This window comes from Eschrichtius robustus, chromosome 11 (assembly GCF_028021215.1).
Source record: "Eschrichtius robustus isolate mEscRob2 chromosome 11, mEscRob2.pri, whole genome shotgun sequence".
Taxonomy (NCBI): Eukaryota; Metazoa; Chordata; class Mammalia; order Artiodactyla; family Eschrichtiidae; genus Eschrichtius; species Eschrichtius robustus.
In genome coordinates, this window is record NC_090834.1 from 9002247 (window position 1) to 9019342 (window position 17096).

The 17096-nt window shown below is 58.5% G+C and overlaps 1 protein-coding gene and 1 long non-coding RNA gene across 2 annotated transcripts; one reads left to right on the top strand and one right to left on the bottom strand.

Annotated features, from left to right (window-relative positions):
- Positions 1–484: 484 nt before the first annotated feature.
- Positions 485–16097, bottom strand: ROBO3 (roundabout guidance receptor 3). Its single transcript, XM_068554800.1, has 28 exons — positions 15938–16097; positions 12604–12930; positions 12111–12268; positions 11504–11624; positions 11269–11407; positions 10822–10949; positions 10416–10540; positions 9081–9252; positions 8560–8765; positions 8260–8341; positions 7790–7955; positions 7438–7604; positions 6783–6907; positions 6369–6594; positions 6032–6153; positions 5602–5773; positions 5321–5506; positions 4487–4510; positions 4353–4395; positions 4015–4154; positions 3534–3728; positions 3226–3364; positions 2844–3056; positions 2314–2462; positions 2074–2184; positions 1701–1868; positions 1028–1218; positions 485–710 (listed from the first exon to the last, which is right to left on the bottom strand). The coding sequence occupies exons 1-27, from the start codon at positions 16095–16097 to the stop codon at positions 1058–1060; spliced, it is 4125 nt and encodes a 1374-aa protein (XP_068410901.1). The 3' UTR covers positions 485–710; positions 1028–1057.
- LOC137771444 (uncharacterized) lies at positions 5442–10877 on the top strand. Its single transcript, XR_011075364.1, has 3 exons — positions 5442–5523; positions 7296–7354; positions 10799–10877. It is a non-coding gene; the product is annotated as an uncharacterized lncRNA (long non-coding RNA).
- Positions 16098–17096: the final 999 nt, after the last annotated feature.

Consider the following 17096-nt stretch of genomic DNA (forward strand, 5'->3'; position numbering starts at 1 on the left):
TCTGCCAGTCTAACCAGCTACATCTCGGCCTAATCTGGCTAAGAGGTGCCCGTCTACACACACCCTTCGTGAGGGGGTGTGGCTGGTTGTCTGCAAAAGCCTGTTTTTCCTTCTTGGCTGGGATTTCCCCCATCAGCTCCTCCTTTCTTTGAGTTTTTAAAAATTACTGTTATTGTAAGGGGTATATTTCCTGATAGGGGAAGAGGGCACCAAGGGAGGGCCTGGCTCGGCTCTCGGAAGGCGGGACAAGATTCTCGCTGTTGGTTATTTGGAAAGTCCTTCTGGGTGTAACTGGGAAGACAGTGGCCTCAGCTCCTTCTGGAGGCAAAACAGGTGGCATCTCTTAGCCCTGCCCTCAACTAGTGCTTTCAGCCGAAGAAGCTCAAATGATATACACACGCTCGCAGCCCCCTTCCTCCCCACATCCTGCACAAAACCAGACAAACAGGGCCCAGGGCTCTGATCAGACTCTTTTTATTGTCTTTTTTATGAATGGGTCCCAGATGGCAAGGGAAGAGCTGGCTCCTGGCTTCTAGGCCAGTTTCTCAGGGAGCCCCATGCATCATTGCTGAGAGGGAAGAGACTCGGCCCTGCTCCTCTCTGCTCAGCCCTCATTCACCAGGGGGAGGGGCTCTTGCTCAGGCTCCCGGCCCAGGGACATGCTCTTCCCCATGGGATTTCTGGTATTTCATCAAAGGTCATCTTGGTTCCTAGAGAGAGAGAGAGAGAGAGAGGCTGGTTTGCAAGGCGCTGGTCGGTACAAACAGGACCCAGTAGGGATGCACCTCATTTCTGGTCAGCCTCTCTCCTGATCCAGCTCTCCTACAGAGTCTGGCCCCTCTGTTACGTCATCTGTCTTCATCCTTTGTCACCTGTACTCCAGGAGTCCTCCCTTCCTCCTTACTCACGGGGTCCCTTCCTTTTGACACTTCCCCCAGAAGACCTCTCTGCCTTCCTAGTTTTAATCATCCCGTGGCCCACGCTCCCTAGCCCTCCACTCTCATTTTTTGCCATCCCCAGCCCCTACCTCTCCACGCTTCTGTCCTGGCCTTTGGCTCTAGCTCCGGCTCCGGCTCCGGCTCCGGCTCCGGCCAGGGCCCCGGGAGCCCCGAGAGCTGCCGGAGCCTCTCGAAGAGTTGCTGCCGGCTGTGGAACAGGTGCTGGTGCCCTGGCCCCGGGACAGGAAGCTTGGTCGGCTGTAGGGGAGCCAGGCCTCTTCTGCAGCACGAGACAGAGGGGCATTTGCGCCCAGGCAGGGGGAGAACATCGCTGCTTGCCCCCGTGCCCCCCTAACCGCCATCCCAGCTCTGGAAGCAGAGTTGAGGGCAGACCGTCCTGGGGGCTGAGGAAAAGCAGAGCGCGCAGCCCATGGCCTTCACATAACACGTGCTCAGAAACCCGTGGGGAACTCCCACGCAGAGAGGGCCTTGGGAAAGCAGGGACAGAGCGCCCGGCTCCCACTCTTTTCTCCTCTGGGCTTCAGTCCTGGGAAAGGATACAACTTGGGAACCTCAGGGGATTTTGCCCAAAGAGAGCTAGAGAGACAAGTGTCTTTGATGTTGATCAAATGTTGACCTCCTCCCAGCTGGAGGTCAGGGATGAGCTGGGTTGAAAATCAGTGCATCAGTGGCACGGTCTGTACAACCTGTTAGGCTCCAGTCCCAGCGCCCACCCTCTTGTGTAGCAGGGGCCCTCCTTACCATCCAGGTGCGGGCCCCGCCAGGCGCCCAGGGGCCCGGCCTGCGCCACTCTCCTCCCCCCACAGTGCTCCCGCTCCCGTTCCAAGGAGGACATGCTGCCTGCAGCCCTCAGCCCCAAGGCCCAGCTTGCCTCTTCCTCCGGCGGCGGCAAGGGAGGGGGCGGCAAGTCTGGGGAGAGACCTGTTTTCAGCACTCTCCTGCTTCTCCCGATATGGGTCTTTCTCCCACTCCCACTCCCTGGCGTCAGAGGGCGCTGAACGAACAGCCCAAGGTTTGGGTCCACTCGCTCCCTCCTCCAGCCCGCAGAGCTCACCCTTGGTTATCCGCCTGCTTCCCCTACTGTCACCACCTCCCAGGCTCATGGCCCCCTCACCCCCAGGACTGAGCTCCCGCTGGTAGGGAAGAGCCTTGGGTTTCTTCCGGATTCGGGCACGGGGCCCGTGAAGTGGAGGAGTCATCTCCCCAGGCGCCTGCCGGGTTCTCCCTGTGGCATCAGGAGATGCGGGGAGGAGCGGGTAAGAGAGTGGGTCAAGAAAGGGGCTTGAAGGTGAAGGGGAAACAAGCTTCTGGGGGATGGGGAGGTGGAGGCCAGTTGAGGGGTCTACAGACTCACCTGGGGCACTGCTGGCTGTACTAGTGGCAGGGCTGGGGCTGTGATGGAGGGCCAAGGGGTCAGCAACCAGGCCAGCAGGCCTCCCTTCATGGCTACTCAGCGTGGGCTGGGATACACTGAGAGGGGAACTTGGCCCAAGGGGCGCCCTCCTGCAATGACATGAGGCTTCATTTGTTCGCTCAACAGACACTAAGTGCCTACTGTGTGCCAGGCACCGTGCTAAACAATCAACCTAACACTCAGATGAATAAGACACAGCTCGTCCTCCACAAGGCTCCCATGCTGGTGGAATACTAGGAAAGCCAACTTTGAAATGCCCCAGGAAGCTTGCAGAGTCCCTCCAATGACTGTCGGGAGTGAGAGACCTTGCCAGCCTCCACATTTCTCCCCAGATCACACTTCCACCCTGATACAGCCATGAGACCTCTGGGCCCCAGATTCATCCATCCATCTGGTCATCCACCCATTCACCCACTGAATAGATATGTACGGAGGGCCTGTAACATGCAAGGTACTATACACCTCCCTACCTGGGCGTCTGGTGGAGATGGGGAATGTCAGTGGGGGGCTGGGGAGGGTCAGGAGGTGAGGGGGTAAGAGTGGCTGTGGACTGCTGTCCATAGGAAGGTGTGGGAGAGGGGGTTTCCCCTCGGGACGGAGGGACCAAACACCCCCCGCTGGTGCTGGGCTCTGCCACGTGGCTCCTCTCGGGCACTGGTGGGCCCCACTCTTCCGGCTCTGAGCTGGGGGCAAAGAGGCAGGAGGGCGGGGTGACTGAGTAGCTTCATACCCTCCCTTTGGCCTTCCGCTGCCCCCTTCCCTTCTTCTCCCAGCATCTTTGCCCTCCGCCGACAGGAGGCCCTGGGCTGGTCCCATGTGTACAGGGCATCTGCAGGCAAGGCGCCTCCTTACCCGCCCTCCAGCTCCTCCTCAGGCCCCTCTAGGCAGCTCAGTTCACAGGAAGGGGGCGGGGGTGGCAGCACTTCTGGCCAGTTGAGAGAGGGCATCTGTACAGGTTTTCCCAGAAGCTTTACTTTGCCTCCCCTGGCTCCTGAGGAGAGCAGGGTGGGGCCACAGCAAGATACAGGCAGGAAAGAGGCAGAGGTGAGACACGTCAGAAAGGAGTGCTGGGCTAGGTCCCAGAAGGGGGGGTGGAGGACACTCTTTGGGGAAGATGCCGCTCAGGGCTAAAATGGGGGTGTTGGGAACTGGAGTCCTACCACTGTCCCCCTGGCTCCATTCTGGAGGAGCATACTGGCTCCAGTCGCCTGGCTCCCCTGAGGGGTGTGGAGGGAACCCCCCGTGGAAGGTCTGCAGCTCCTCGCCGGCCAGGTCAATGGCGCTGTAGACGGGACCCTCAGCAGAGGCGGCAGCTCCCCGGGCCGTCTGAGCCAGGTAAAGGGAGATCCCTGCTTCTGAGGGGGAGAAAGAGGGAGGCCCGGGGAGGAGACGGGGCAGAGACAGAAAAATAGAGGACAACAGGAGAATGGAGGGCACAAGGGGATCCCACTTCTTCCCCTATCCCAATCCGGGGTAAAGGTAAGGCATGAGAGAGGCTCCCCCAACTCACAGCCTCCCAAGGATCACGCAGCCTCAGCAAGACTGGGACCCCTTGGCCCCCTTCAGTTTGCCCCAGCCGGTCGGGAGGAGAAAGGGTGCAGGGCCTCCTGGTGTACCCCTGAGGGAAGCAGAACTCCTCACCATTGTAATATCTGTCGTCTGGGTCAGGATTGCTGGGGCAGCAGCTTCCCCTGGGTTCCTGGGCCGAGGGGCTGCGAGATGAGTGCGGCCACGAGTCTGCCAGCCACGGGTAAGGAGCAGGGCCAAGGCCCATTGGTGGCCTGAGGGACAGTAGGTGAACGCTGGGGACAGAGAGCCTGAAGAGGCCAGCGAAGTAAGGGAGGCAGGGGTAATGGGAGCTGGAGGACGGTAACGGTGAGTGTGGCGGTGAGAGGAGGGCGGAGGTCAGCACGGGGAGGCAGCTGGGCCTGGGACGAAGGGAGTGGTCTCATCTTGGGGAGATGAGCTAAGAGAATTACCTGGAACTGGCTGCCGACAGGCCCTCTGAGTGTGGGAAGGACACTGGGGAAGACGAGGGGGAGACTGTGAGAAGCGCGGCTATCTGGGGTCCGAACCCCGCCCCACCCCCACCCCGGGGGCAGAGATGTCTTACCTGCAGATGTGTAAGCAAAGGAGCCTTCCGAAAAGGAACCCGTGGGAGAAAGAAGAGGGGAAATGGGGAGAAAAGTCAGAAATATCCATATTCTGGTCCACTCCTTGGGCCTGGTCCTAATTCCACCACTCGGGTTGTACCCTGGACCAATTTCATCGGAATTCCTAGGGATGCGACTCAGGCATCAGTATTTTTCTAAAGCTCCCCAAGTGATTCCTGCGTGTAGCGAAGATTGAGAACCTCTGAACTGAGAGACCTTACATCTCTCCGGACACGCCCCTTCCCAGGGAGAAGCGGAACTCAAGTCTCCTCCTTTCAGCGGGTCACCCCTTTCCATCCAGACCCCGCCTGACAATTTATCGCCTGGGATCCTGGCCACACGCCCTCTGCCAGCCCCCGACCCCCAGGAAATGAGTTTCCGCCCCCCGCCCCCCAGACTTGCCCCTACTCTACTGAGGCTGACTGCAAAGCCTGCTCCTTCCCGAGGCATTTTAAGGACAAATCTCACTCCTCTCAGCAAACTCAAGTCCCGCCCCGCCCCTCTGGGCCCCGATCTTCCCCGTACCCACCCCCTACCCCCCCAGCCCAGGTCCCGACAGCTCCCGGTTCCACCTTGGGCACCCGGCCCCTGTCCAAGGGGCTGAGTTCCCGGGTGACCCCTCGCCCGACGCCGCTCCGGGAGCTGTTGAGCCCCTCCTCCTCTCTTTCCATCCTCCCCGCCTCCCTCCCTGGGGGGGCGGGATCTCCAGGCTCCGCCCACTCCAAGGCCCTCCTTTCCATCTCCGCGACGCCCTTGTGCCCCCCGCCCGCGCTGCCCCCGGGCCGGGCTCTCACCCGTGTAGTGACTGAGCTCCTTGCGCTGCCTCTGGCGCCGGTAGAGGGCGGCGCAGAGCCCGAGGAGCAGCGCCCCGCACGCGGCGCCGCTGCCCGCGAGGAAGGCGGGCTCCCGCAGCACCCTCGCCAGCCGCTCCGCCAGCCCCGGCCCCGCCTCGAGCCCAGGCTCCAGTTCCGGCGGAGACGCTGTGGGGGTCAGAGAGGTGAGGGGAGTAGAGGCACCGCTACCCCAGGGCCCCCCTTAACTCCCAGCCCCGCCCTCCCACCCCCTCCGGACTCACGCAGCTGCACCGACACCGGGGCACTGGCCACGCCCACGCCCGCGCTGGTGGCCGCCGCCACCTGGGTCCGGTAGAGGAGACCGGGCAGCAGTCCCCGGAGCACCGCCGAGCGCGCCCAGCCTGCCGCGGACCGGTTGAGGTGGAAGCGGCTCTCATTGCCCAGGCACCAGATCTGGGGAGGCCGAGACCCAGGTTTAGAGATTCAGAAGTGGCTTCTGGCCTCACGGGGAAACTTGAAGCTCTGAATGGTAGAAGGGGCTTAGCCGGGCGTAATTCAACTCAGAGAGGGCACTCTGGAACCTCTCTCCTCTTCCCCCAGCCTCGTCTCCAGGCCCAAAGCCAGTCCTAGGTTCCCTCCTCCCTGATCCTAACCCCTGGAGCCTCCCTCTCCCTCCACTCCCCAGCCCGCCCACCTTCTCAACCCCTGCACCTGGTATTCCTTGATGACCCCATTTTGCTGGGAGGGGAGCGGAGGTTCCCAAGACACAGTGATACTGCTGTTGCCTTCACCCCCCAAGGCCACTGCCACTCCCTGGGGGGGACCACTGGGGGCTGGGCCAGGGTGGAGCATGGTGAGAAGGACACAGACAGTCATTGCAAGCTGCCCCTCGTGCCCCGCCCTTCCTCATCCTCCCAGTTCTAACATCTTAGGGAAGCGAGATGCATCCCTCCTTCCCGCCGGCTCCTTGCTCTCCGCAGGCAAACCTTCCTCCTCCCCCACTCCTTCCCTCTTGTCCACCCATCAGCTCTGGGCCCCACCCCCTTACCCTCCTCAGGAATGCTCCTGGTCACCAAGGGGCTTTCAGCCCCCAGCCCCTCCTGGCCTTGAGCTTGCACCTTGATCTGAATTTGAGTCCCTGGGGGGAGTCCTCTTAGCACAGTACTTTGCTGGCTTGGGGACTGTAGGTCCAGCACTGACCAGCTTCCCCCATCAGGACCTGCTACCCTCCAAGACACCCGGAAAGCTTGTACCAGCTGGACTGGGCCATCTACCTGTGGGAGGCAGGACAAAGCACACCAAGGGTAGAGCTGGAGCCACACAAGCCCTCCAGCCCCAGCCCTCCTCCACTCACCCATCTTCCCCAGCCGCTCACCTCGCACCCTCCCACACCCATGCTTGGAGGCCCCTTTGTGCCCCATCATCACCTCCGCCCTTAACCTCATCCCTAGGCCACACTCACAGTCCAGGACACCTGCAGGGTCCGGGGCCCAAGGACTACGGGCTCCTGCAGACGCACAGCCACTTCAGCCAGTCCCCACTGGCCCCTCCACGGGTCCTCCTCCACTGGCCTGGATGGGTTGCTGTCTACTGACCAAAGAGCCCACTCAGCAGGGGCCACCGGGACAGGGGGTCAGGACTGAGAGTGTGCGTATGTTCCACCTCTGCCCTGCCCCACAGACCACTACTTAGTACTTCGGAGCACATCCCAGGGTCAGGAACAGGCTGGTCAGGGGAAGACCTTCCAGAGGTGGGCCAGGGTGTCCAGCTAACATGAGTATTCTTTCTGCCTGACTACATATGTGCCCTTTAAAGGCCCTGTTCCTCATCTCTCACATGAAGATGACCCTCCAAGTTTCCTTCCACTCCTTATAATCTGCGTTATCTGTGGGTAAAGGCTCAGAAGTGAGGAGATACCAAGATGCCTGAATCATCTTCCTCTCTTTCCCTCTCTCCTCTTCTCTCGTTCCCTCAGTGAAAGGGAAGCATGACCTCCTATTCCAGGCCGGGCCACCAGGACAGACCTGGAACCAGGTAGGTGCCATGGTTTGCGGGGAGGGGGTGCTCTGCCATGTTTCACGTTATACCTGTGACCCAGAGACCCTGACCTTACTCACCCTGGGTGCGGACGGGCTTGGAGACGGGGCTGGGCTCACTGAGGCCCCAGGTTCCCACGGCTCGCACCAGGAACAGGTAGATGGTATTGGGCTGCAGACCGCTGACAGTGTGTGTCTCCAGCTGCACGCCATCTGCCACCGTCCGCCACATGTTGCCAGAGGCTTGGCTACAACAAGAATGAGGTGACAGAGCTGTCCGAACCCAACCTGTCTATTTCATCTCATCCATTCTCTGTCACCCCCTACTACCTCCTCACCCTGGCAGACCTCTCGCCACAACAGCAAAGCCTTTAAGGACACAGGGGCCCCTCCTTGTAACATTCCATGTTTGCATTCAAAACCTTCTCTTTACCTGAAGGCCTCTATCACATAAGAGGTGACTGTGGCCCCAGCTTGTGGGTTAGGCTTCCAGGTCAGGGTAATGCTGTTCTTGGTAATGTCAGTGACCACTGGTTGCGAGGGAGGCCCCGGAGGGGTACTGGGTTCTGTAGGGGGGTCTGGTGATACTCCCCAGTCTTCTGCAGTGAGGAGATAATCTTTGAGTAGAAGGATGGGGAAAAGATGGCCCCAGCGTAACCTTCCTCCTTCCCAGAGGAGCTGTGGCGCTGTGACAGTGGTGATGGTGGAGGGGGGACATAGTGAACTAACCCCTGCTCACATGTGCCTCCCAAGGGCACCACTTCTGTCCTCCTTCTCCCCACCACCATGACCCTGGCATTTGGAAGATAAAATCAGTCCTGGGGTTTGGGGAGGTACTGGCCACCTTTGAAGCAGGTTTGGAGAAGGGTGCTGGCAAAACAAGGGAACAAAGGAAAAACTCACCCCGCCTCCTAAGCCAGCCACTCCAGGTGGCCTCCCCTGTGGAACTCTTGGCCACACAGCTGTAGAATCCCATGTGCATCTCCTGCGGGAGAGGGCGGAGGATGGGCAAACTGGGAGTGGAGCAAGGTAGGGCGAAGGAGTGGAGGTGGGTGTACAGAAGGATGGGGAGGATGTTGTCCACTCTAGGTGGCCTGAGAGCAGAGGGGAAGAGGTGGAGTTCAAGTTGCAGCAGGTACTGGAGTTGGGCATGTGGACCACGTGGCCATTCTCAGTTACTTGGGCCCCAGGAGTGAGACTCACCTGCACACTGGCGATGTGCAGGGTACCGTTGGCCATTAGGTTGAGTTGGACGTCATCCCCTTGCAGCCACTGCCCATCCTTCTTCCACTGGACGCTAGGCTGAGGGTTCCCAGTCACTCTGCATGGCAGCCACACAGAGGAGCCAAGTGCCAGCGTCTGATTGGCTGGTCCCTGGAGGATGATGGGAGGCAGCCCATCCAGGGAGGCTGAGAGAGGAAGAACTTGGGCACCTCAGGCGAGGGTCCTGGGTTCAGGCAACCAGCCCCTTGTCCTCATCTCTGCTCCTTCACTTCCCCTCCCCTGGATATTGCAGGGGGCTTCCATAACCACCTGTTGTCTCTGTGTGGGATCAGCCATCTATTAGTGGCTTCTGTACCTGATTTCCAAACTTCAAGGACATGCCTCAGGAACATGCCTCTCCCCTTGCAGACATATTACATTGAATCCAAGAAAAACAGATCTCTTTAAGCCATGATTTCCTTCCAGGCCATGAGTCCAGCCCTGTCTCCATGGGCACGTACCTCCTTTCACCTCCAACAGAGCCTTGGCCAGGATGCTGCCGGCCACACTGACAGCCTGGCACACGTAGTAGCCAGCATCCCCGCTCTGCACTTCAGTGATGCTGAGCTGGCCTCTGGGAGAGACTGAGAAGCGCCCCGTGGGCTGAAGTGACTGACTGGGGAATAGCAGGGCCTGGGGACAGAGCAAGCAACCAAGCCACCTGGCAGCTGGCAGGGAGAGCTCCCCATTCTCACCAACCCCAGAATCCAGAGAAGTTCTAAGGTTCTAGTTCATACTCTGTCCCAAGCCAGTTTTGTGACCTTAGGCAAACTAGTTAACCCTATTCACAAGAGTAAGGGAGTTTTATTAGATGATTTGGGGGTGCCCATCCCAGCTCTACCAGTCAGGAAACTGAGCAAGCTATTTAACCTTCCTGAGCCCCAATTTCCCCAAATTTGACTCTTAGAGGATAGTTATGAGGACTAAATCAAGTGATTACCTGAAACTCTTTCAGTACATTTGGATGATAAACGTTAAGTACTTTCCCCTTCTCTCTGGCTTTAACATTTTACATTAGATACACAGAAGGTAGGGAAGCAGGTTTTAATGGCACCATGCTGAGCCCCTGACTGATACTTATTCCCACCCTCTACTACCGTCAGCGTTTTTATTCATTTAAGAATCTAATTAAAATGCAGCAGTCCCCAATGCTAGAGAAGATGTTGGAAAATTGTGGCTGTGGATTTGCAACGAGGTAGTGGGTGGCCTGGTTTCCCAGTGGGATGGGGTTAATGTGACTTATTTTATTATACTGACCCTGTTTCCCAGTGGCAAAATTCCCATCCTTCCCTTGGAGGGAGTTACTTGTGTTGTAACATTAACTAATGTTCATTCCAATTCTATATGCTGAGATTCGTTTGCTGAGGTTGAGGGGTGTCTGTGAGCTCCCCCTGGTGGAAGTCCTTTGTAATTAGAAAAGCGTGTAACGTTCTACCCTGAGCAGCTTTGGTACAGTACTCGCTTTCCAGAGCGGAATGTTAAAGCCCAGGCCCCAGGCGTGGGGAGGAGGAAGGATCTAATTGGATCTGCTACATCCTCAGGACAGCCTTGCCCAAAACAGAAAGATTCTCCAATGAATTACCATACAGGACTGTTCCCTACCTCCAAAACATATTATCATATGTTCCAGGCCTTTTATATTCATTATCTTATTTAATCCTCCCAAATAACTTGCACGGGTTTCTGGAAGGAAAGGTAAGACAGAACCCCAGAGAGAAGTTTGCAGAATGTAGAAGGAGGAAAGCTGAGACCCAGAGGAGAAGCTGGTGGGAAGGCCTGTGGAGCTGGCCACCTACTTGACTTCCCTCCTTTTGCCAGAAGATGGCAGGCGGGGGGTTTCCTTTGGTCTCGCACTGGAAAGCTATGCTCTCTCCAGGAGCCGCCATCTGGTCCCGGGGCTGGATCACCAGCTGGGGTGGGACTGGGAAGGGGAGGGGAGATAAAGGAACAGGGAGTCAGGGGTACTAAGAAGGGAGACAGAGGGAACAGGAGAGAGAAGCCTGAGCTTGGCTTAAGCAGGAGCAGATGTCCATCTCCTGCTCAAGCCTGCTTAGCTTTCCCATCCTTCCTCCCCTTCCAGAAGTCTCAGGGGACGCACTCATATCTCCTGCTCTGTCCTTTCTCCTCATTCTCCACCTCCACCCATCCTCCGTCTTCCCTCGTCTCATCCCTGCTGCAGGCAGTCCCAGGTGGGGCCCTCACCGTGAACACTGAGGGAGCCGGAGGCTTCGGTGCGGCCCACACTGTTCTCCGCCACACAGGTGTAAGTCCCCTCATCTTCAGCGCTCACACGCCCGATCCAAAGGCTGTGGTCGCTCCGGATCTCATACCTGCTCCACCCCCCCACCCCCAGGCTGGATTGGCCACAGCTACAGACCCTTTCTCACCCACCCAGGACACACACCAGGATCAGGGTACATAAGGACAAGGTAGACCTCAACAGGGACAGAAGCTGGTACCCATGGACCCATGAACGGACGTGGGGACTGGTTAGCGCAGGGACCACAGGCTCTGGGGGACAGACTTCTCTGTGCCATCAAGTGAGAGGCATCTGCCTTCCTTCCCACCCCCCCCCCCCAGTTTTCTAGGGCTGGGTATGTTCTTGAGCTGATTGGGTCTCCTTACAGGCAGTAGGAGGGGGCTTCTCACCTGCCTGTGGGCAGTTCCCCATCCTCCTTGCGCCAGCGTAGACGAGGCGGGGGATCCCCCTGCACCTCACATGGGAAGTCCACGGGGGCATCAGCCAGGACCACCTGATTCACTGGTCTACGCAGGAATGAGGGACGCTCTGTGCAGAGGGAGTGAGTGAATAGTCAGGGGGTCTGCTCAGTTACTCACTCCCCAGGCTACACACTCCCGTAACTCCAAAACCCCACGTGCCTACCCAGGACCACAAGTTTGGCTGCCCCACTCTCCCGTTCTCCTGCCATGTTGGAGGCCACGCACACATACGTCCCTGCATCACTCTTGAGCGTATGCGACATCATCAGCTTCCCTCCACGGAGCTGCAGAGTAATAATGGAAACTTTGATCCTTTATAGCCATCAAAGCATATTTGTTTGTCTGATCCTCACAGCAAGCCAATGAAGACCAGTGAATTTGACCCACTTATCAGATAAGGAATCCTTGAGTGATGTGCGCAAGGTGGGGCTCAGGTGTATCATTTCTCCCACAGCCCAGACCACCTCCCACCAGTCCCTGGGGCATCATACTCCCTGCCTTCTTACACTGATTCCGTCCTACCTTTGCTGATTTATCCCCCACTCAGTAGCTGACTCTCAGCCTCTGGTCAGCTAATGCCCCAATTTCAAATCTCTTGTCTTATCGCCTCCAGGACTTTTTCCCCCGCCCCTCTAAGACCTTTAGATTCAGGCCTTCCTCCTCTGACACATGTCCCAGACCCCTAGCCTAGGGCTTCACCCCTCAGGATGTCCCTGGCCACGACCCTGGCTCCCAGTCGTCGGATCCCCAGCCGTGGTCCCGCCCCTCACCGTGATCCTTCCCTCCTCCTCCTTGAGTCTAGCACCGTCCTTCTTCCAGGACACGGAAGGCTCTGGGTGGCCGCGGGGGGGCACGCATTCCATTACCGCGGGCTCCCCCACGGCCGCCACCACGTTCCCAGGAGACTGCCGGAAATCATCGCGGAGGACTGGAGAGAGGGAGAGCGAGAGCGAGCGAGGAGAGGGAGAGAGAATGAATGTCCAGGGGAATAAATAGGGTGTGGGGTGACATAACTGGGTGAGGACACAGGAAAGTGTTTTGGGGAGAGGTGGATCACCGCAGACCGCAGACCGGAACTCTTCCCGGGTTGCGACAACACCAGGCCCACTTCCTCCTCCGGCCAAGGCGAGGGCTTTAGAGACCAAAGGTCTTAGTCCCAAAGGGAAGCTGCTGAATGGGTTGAGATGGGGCCTAGCCCTGGATGGCATTACCCGGTGCCCTCCCGCCTTCCCGAGGCTCTGGAAGCAACCAGGAGACTCCTACCTGCCACTTCTAGAGAGGCGTTTCTACTAGCCGCCGCTCCCAGGTAGTTGCGCGCCACGCAAGTGTAGACACCCTCGTCCGGCCGCGCGCGGCGCCCGTGCACGATGCGCGGGAAGAAGAGGGCGCCGCTGGGCAGAAGCAGGCGGTGTGCGCGCGGGTCCTCGCGCGCGGTGGCCACGCGCGCCCCATTCTTGTACCACTCGATGTTGGGCCGCGGCCGGCCCTCCGCGCGGCAGGGCAGCGTGGCCGGCTCGCCTCGGGAGACCAGCAGATCTGGCGGCTGCTCCACGATGCGCGGCATCGCGTCCTCCGGCCCGACCTTTGACCCTGAGGGGGGTGGGGGGCGCAGAGCATTCAGACCCGGAAACCAGGAGAAAGATCGAATCTCCAGAGAGAAGAAAGATCCCCTCCTGCCCACCCTCTCTGTGTGTAGGGTCGAGTATCTCCTTCGGGACAGGTGCCCCGCACGTTCTTAGGCTGGAAAGGAGATGCCTGCGGACAGGCAGATCAGTAGAGGAATCTGGACACCTGCTCCTAGGCCGGCTTCCTAGGCCGGCTAACGACGCCAGCCTCCTCTCCTGCCAAGTTGAAGTGCAGAGTGACTGGGCCACGGCTTGGCAAGTAGACCGCGCCTCTAGCCGACTGGTTTTCAGTCCCCCTCCCGCGCTGGTTCACAGACCTGTGAACAACCGTAAGCGGTGCACCAGCGCCGACAATTTGTTCTTCGCCTCCGCGCGGTCCCGGACCAGCGCTATGGAGACTGTGGCCCAGCCTGGGGCCCCCCTTAGGAAAGGGAAGAAGTGAATGATGGACTGAGGGCTGGGACTCCTTATCCTGGAGCCCGTGAATGGGCACAGTGCCCTTCTTACTGACACCCTACAGATAATCACGTTTCTGGGTCCTGTGACGTCACAGGAATTGAACGCAAATGATGGTGGAATAGTGAGTAACGCTCCTTTTCTAAGAGGGCATAGTTTTCAACAGATTATGCTACAGGTTGATATAGTTAAGAAAGGCTAAGAATCATTGAGAGAGGAATTCCTCTACTTTCCTTGGTCACTCAGATCCGTTCACCCGCATGTCTGCTCCTGCCCCTCACTTGGCCTACAGACTTCTGCTCGCTTCTTCTTCTGCAGTTTGGGATCCAGGATCCTCGAGCGGGTTGAGCTCAGACGCCCACCCCCAGATTCGTCAAAAGTGGATTTGTAACCTATGGCGGCCAGTAGGCGTCGCTGCCGCCTCGCGTAACCTGGTGTCCTTAAATAATCAGGGACAGCCCCGTGCTTCTGTTCTCTGCCTCCCCTCCCCCGCCCCCGCCCCCAACGCCCCACCCCACCCCCAGTTCCGAAATCCGCGGGGACCTCTTGCTTCCAGCCTCTGTACGGGATTGGGTTTCGTTTCTCAGCCCCGGCTCTTAAGAAGTTCTAGTGGAGACAAAGCTGCATGGGCTGCCCCGTGCTGCTGCTATCCTGGGGAGAGGGTATCTAACTGGTTAGGGACAAGAAGATCGGTTTTCCTCCCACTTAGGGAAGGAAGGAATTTTTCTCGATTTCCTCCCTTTCAGATGGAAATCTCTGCTTCTCACTCGTTTCTTCTCCTCCATCCCATTCCAGTCCCCGTTTAGACAGACCAGACCCCACGTGAGCGACCCTGGAGTGGTTAAGAGCTCAAGGGGTGTCGTGGAACCGACCGGGGCTGGAATCTCAGACGCTGACACTTCCTAGCTGTCAGAACTAGGGCAAATTATTGAACTTGTCTGGGTCGAAGTTTCTTTACCTGTAATGTGGCAGTAGTGATAGGGTTGTCACAAGACCAGAGTGTATGTAAAGCACTTGGAAGAAGACTCCATGAATATGGCTATTCTACCATTAGTTATGGGCTCTTCCTCCCTGGCCCACCTTACCGTATCTTGACCTCTACAGTCTCTACCTGAATCAGATTCTTCCAGGCCCCAAAATTCCCTTTCCCCCCTTCACATGGTCTTTGGGTGTAATGGAAGTTGGTTTGTTATTGCCAAGCTTTACGTTGCTTTCGTGACCATTGGGATACTATTCATCCGCTCTGAGTTTGTTTTCTCAGTCACAAAATGTGACCATCAACGCACCTCCTTAAATTTTCGAGTTTGAATGAGACCATGTGTGGTGAAAACACTGTAAGAGCGCTGGGGGAGCAGAGGCGCGTCTGGGGTGTCCGTGAGAAGGGCTCTGTGCTTAACCTCCTGGGACTCTAAGAGGGTCAGGAGGTTGGAGAATCCCATCTCATTCCCCATCTTCTTCCTCCTTGCTCCCTCCATACAAACCACACCCTTCTCATCGGCTCTTTCCCCCTAATTCCTGTAGACACAGCTGCAGGCGTCCTTTCCCTGGAATTTCTTCCCTGTCATTCCAGGTCTCAGGAGATGCTTCGACAGCAGCTAATGAATAGCTAATGGCCATGCTAATGGGGCTCTGGCGCTCCTCCCCCAGCACCTGGATTACCCCACTCACAAACACACATCCATTGCCTGGGTCTCCTTTCTTGCCACCTTGGAGTCCCCAGCACGGTGCTGGTAGATTCGAGCGGGTAGAGGCGGAGGGATGAAGGCTGTGCCCAGAGGGGGATCAACAGCAAAGTCGTTCAGGGATGCGGGAGTTCCCGATGCGGCCGGCAGGGGGCGCAATTGGCCCTCTCCCCAGGCTCCGGCAGATCTACTCTCGCCGCCTCCCCGCAGCGCTAGGGGAAAGCGCGCTGTCTCAGTCATTTATTAATCACCGTAATTAGCGGTAATGACCTCCCCGCCAGCGCTGCCCGCCCGCCGCAGCTCTGCCGGGGTGGACCGGCGGTGAGTTCTACCTCTGAGGGGCAAACTTCTAAGTTTCCCTGAAATGGTCGCCGCCTCTACCTTCTTCTGTAGCAAACACATTTAACATTTTGGCGTCAACACCCTCGTCCTAAGTGAGTTCTTGGAAAACTTAGGGTCCCGAAGGGAAACCTGTTACCTGGGTGGGTCACCGAGTGGCCCGGCTTGGCCCAGGCCCTCCAGCGACCGCGCCCCCTCCTCTACCCTCCGTGCTGTGGGTCCCGGCCTCTCTTACTCCGGTTCTTCTCACCTGGGGTGGCCGTGGGCATCGGTTGGGGAGGAGAGGAGTGGTGGACTCAGCTGCCAACTCTTCCCAAGCCCTCGACCTCCCGCCGATATCCCCACTCAGGTGCTTTAAGCCCCAAACTATCCATTGGCCCCCACCACCCGGGAGGCGCTGGGAGGCGCGGGAGGGCATCGCTTGGTCCCGGGCCTTGCCGCCCTCCCACCTTATCCCATCCCTGGATCCGAAGTCCCCGTGGGGCAGGGTCTCACCGTTGAGATAAGGATCGCCGGGGGTCAGCTGGCTTTGGTTGAGCGTCGCCACCGAGGAGTTGAAGCCGAAGAGCAGGTCGCTGGAGTTGGAGATGTCCCCGCCCAAGGAGTCCGCGAACAAGTTCATCTGCAGCAGCGTTTTAAGCAGGTAGCGCAGCATGGCGCGACCCGACTGAGACCGGGGCTGGGGGCTCGGAGCCCAGCCCCTGGGTCTGAGACCCGCGGGCCGGGAGCCGTAAGCCCCTCTACAGCCTCTGCGCGCTGTCCCAGCCACGGTGCCGCTCTCCTGCCGGCGCGCCTGGGTACCGCGCGTGCCTCCGCGTGCCCTCCTCCTTCCCTCGTCCTTCTCTCTCCACCCGCCAGTGCCCGGGTCCCCCGGGAGCTGGGCGGGCAGAAAGCAGGTGCCACGCGGATCACCGCGTAATTAAGGGATTAAGCCGCCGCCTTCCACCCTCCCACCCCCACCCCGACGGCCACTAGCAGGGCCAGAGACTAGAGTCGCGTCGCGCGCGAGATGGAGTCCCCGCCCCGCGCCCCGAGTCTCGCGCCGGTTCTGGACACCTCGGGAGAGTTTCCCTCCTTTCTCAAAGCACCTAAGATGAGGGATGAGGCTCTTTCGGACTCTGCCCTTCTGCCTGACTTCAAAGGAGGAATCCCTCCCCTCTTTTCCTCTTTTAGGAAACTGAGGCAAAGCGCCAGACCGTTCCTCTAGCTCTCCAAGTCCTGGCTTCCACTTCCTCCCAAGTCCCCGGGCTTTGCTGCGGGAGTGCGGACGGCTGGCTTGGTTTGGGGCGGGAGTTGGGAGTGGGTGGAGAATAATTCCGCGGTGCGTCCACCCCTTTGCCCAGCAGTCGCCTGGTTTGCAGCCGAGAGACCGGGGGATGAGGCGGCGCGTCTTGACCTGGGAGTCCTTGCCCCAGACGCACCACTAATCTAGTAGTTCCTGAGGATACTCAACAGGGATAAAACTGGAGGCGGAAAGCCCAGGGAAACCCAGGCATCTCGCATCTATTGGCATGCTTTTGCATTACTTTGCTCTGACATATTTTATTAAATTGTCTTACCTTTCGGAGGAGACTGAAGGGGAACCAGGGAGTCTGGGGCTAAGACAAAGAGAGCAATATTGTTTCTGTAAAGGCAAGTGCAAGAGAAGACATGG

What these genes read in the sequence shown, in the direction of transcription:
- ROBO3 (XM_068554800.1), bottom strand. Translation starts at nt 16,097, where the DNA reads ATGCTGCGCTACCTGCTTAAAACGCTGCTGCAGATGAACTTGTTCGCG. An exon ending in AGGAGGAGGGAAGGATCACG is followed by an intron (nt 11,625 to 12,110) that starts GTGAGGGGCGGG and finishes ATTACTCTGCAG; the next exon opens with CTCCGTGGAGGGAAGCTGAT. An exon ending in AGACGACAGATATTACAATG is followed by an intron (nt 3,729 to 4,014) that starts GTGAGGAGTTCT and finishes TCTCCCCCTCAG; the next exon opens with AAGCAGGGATCTCCCTTTAC.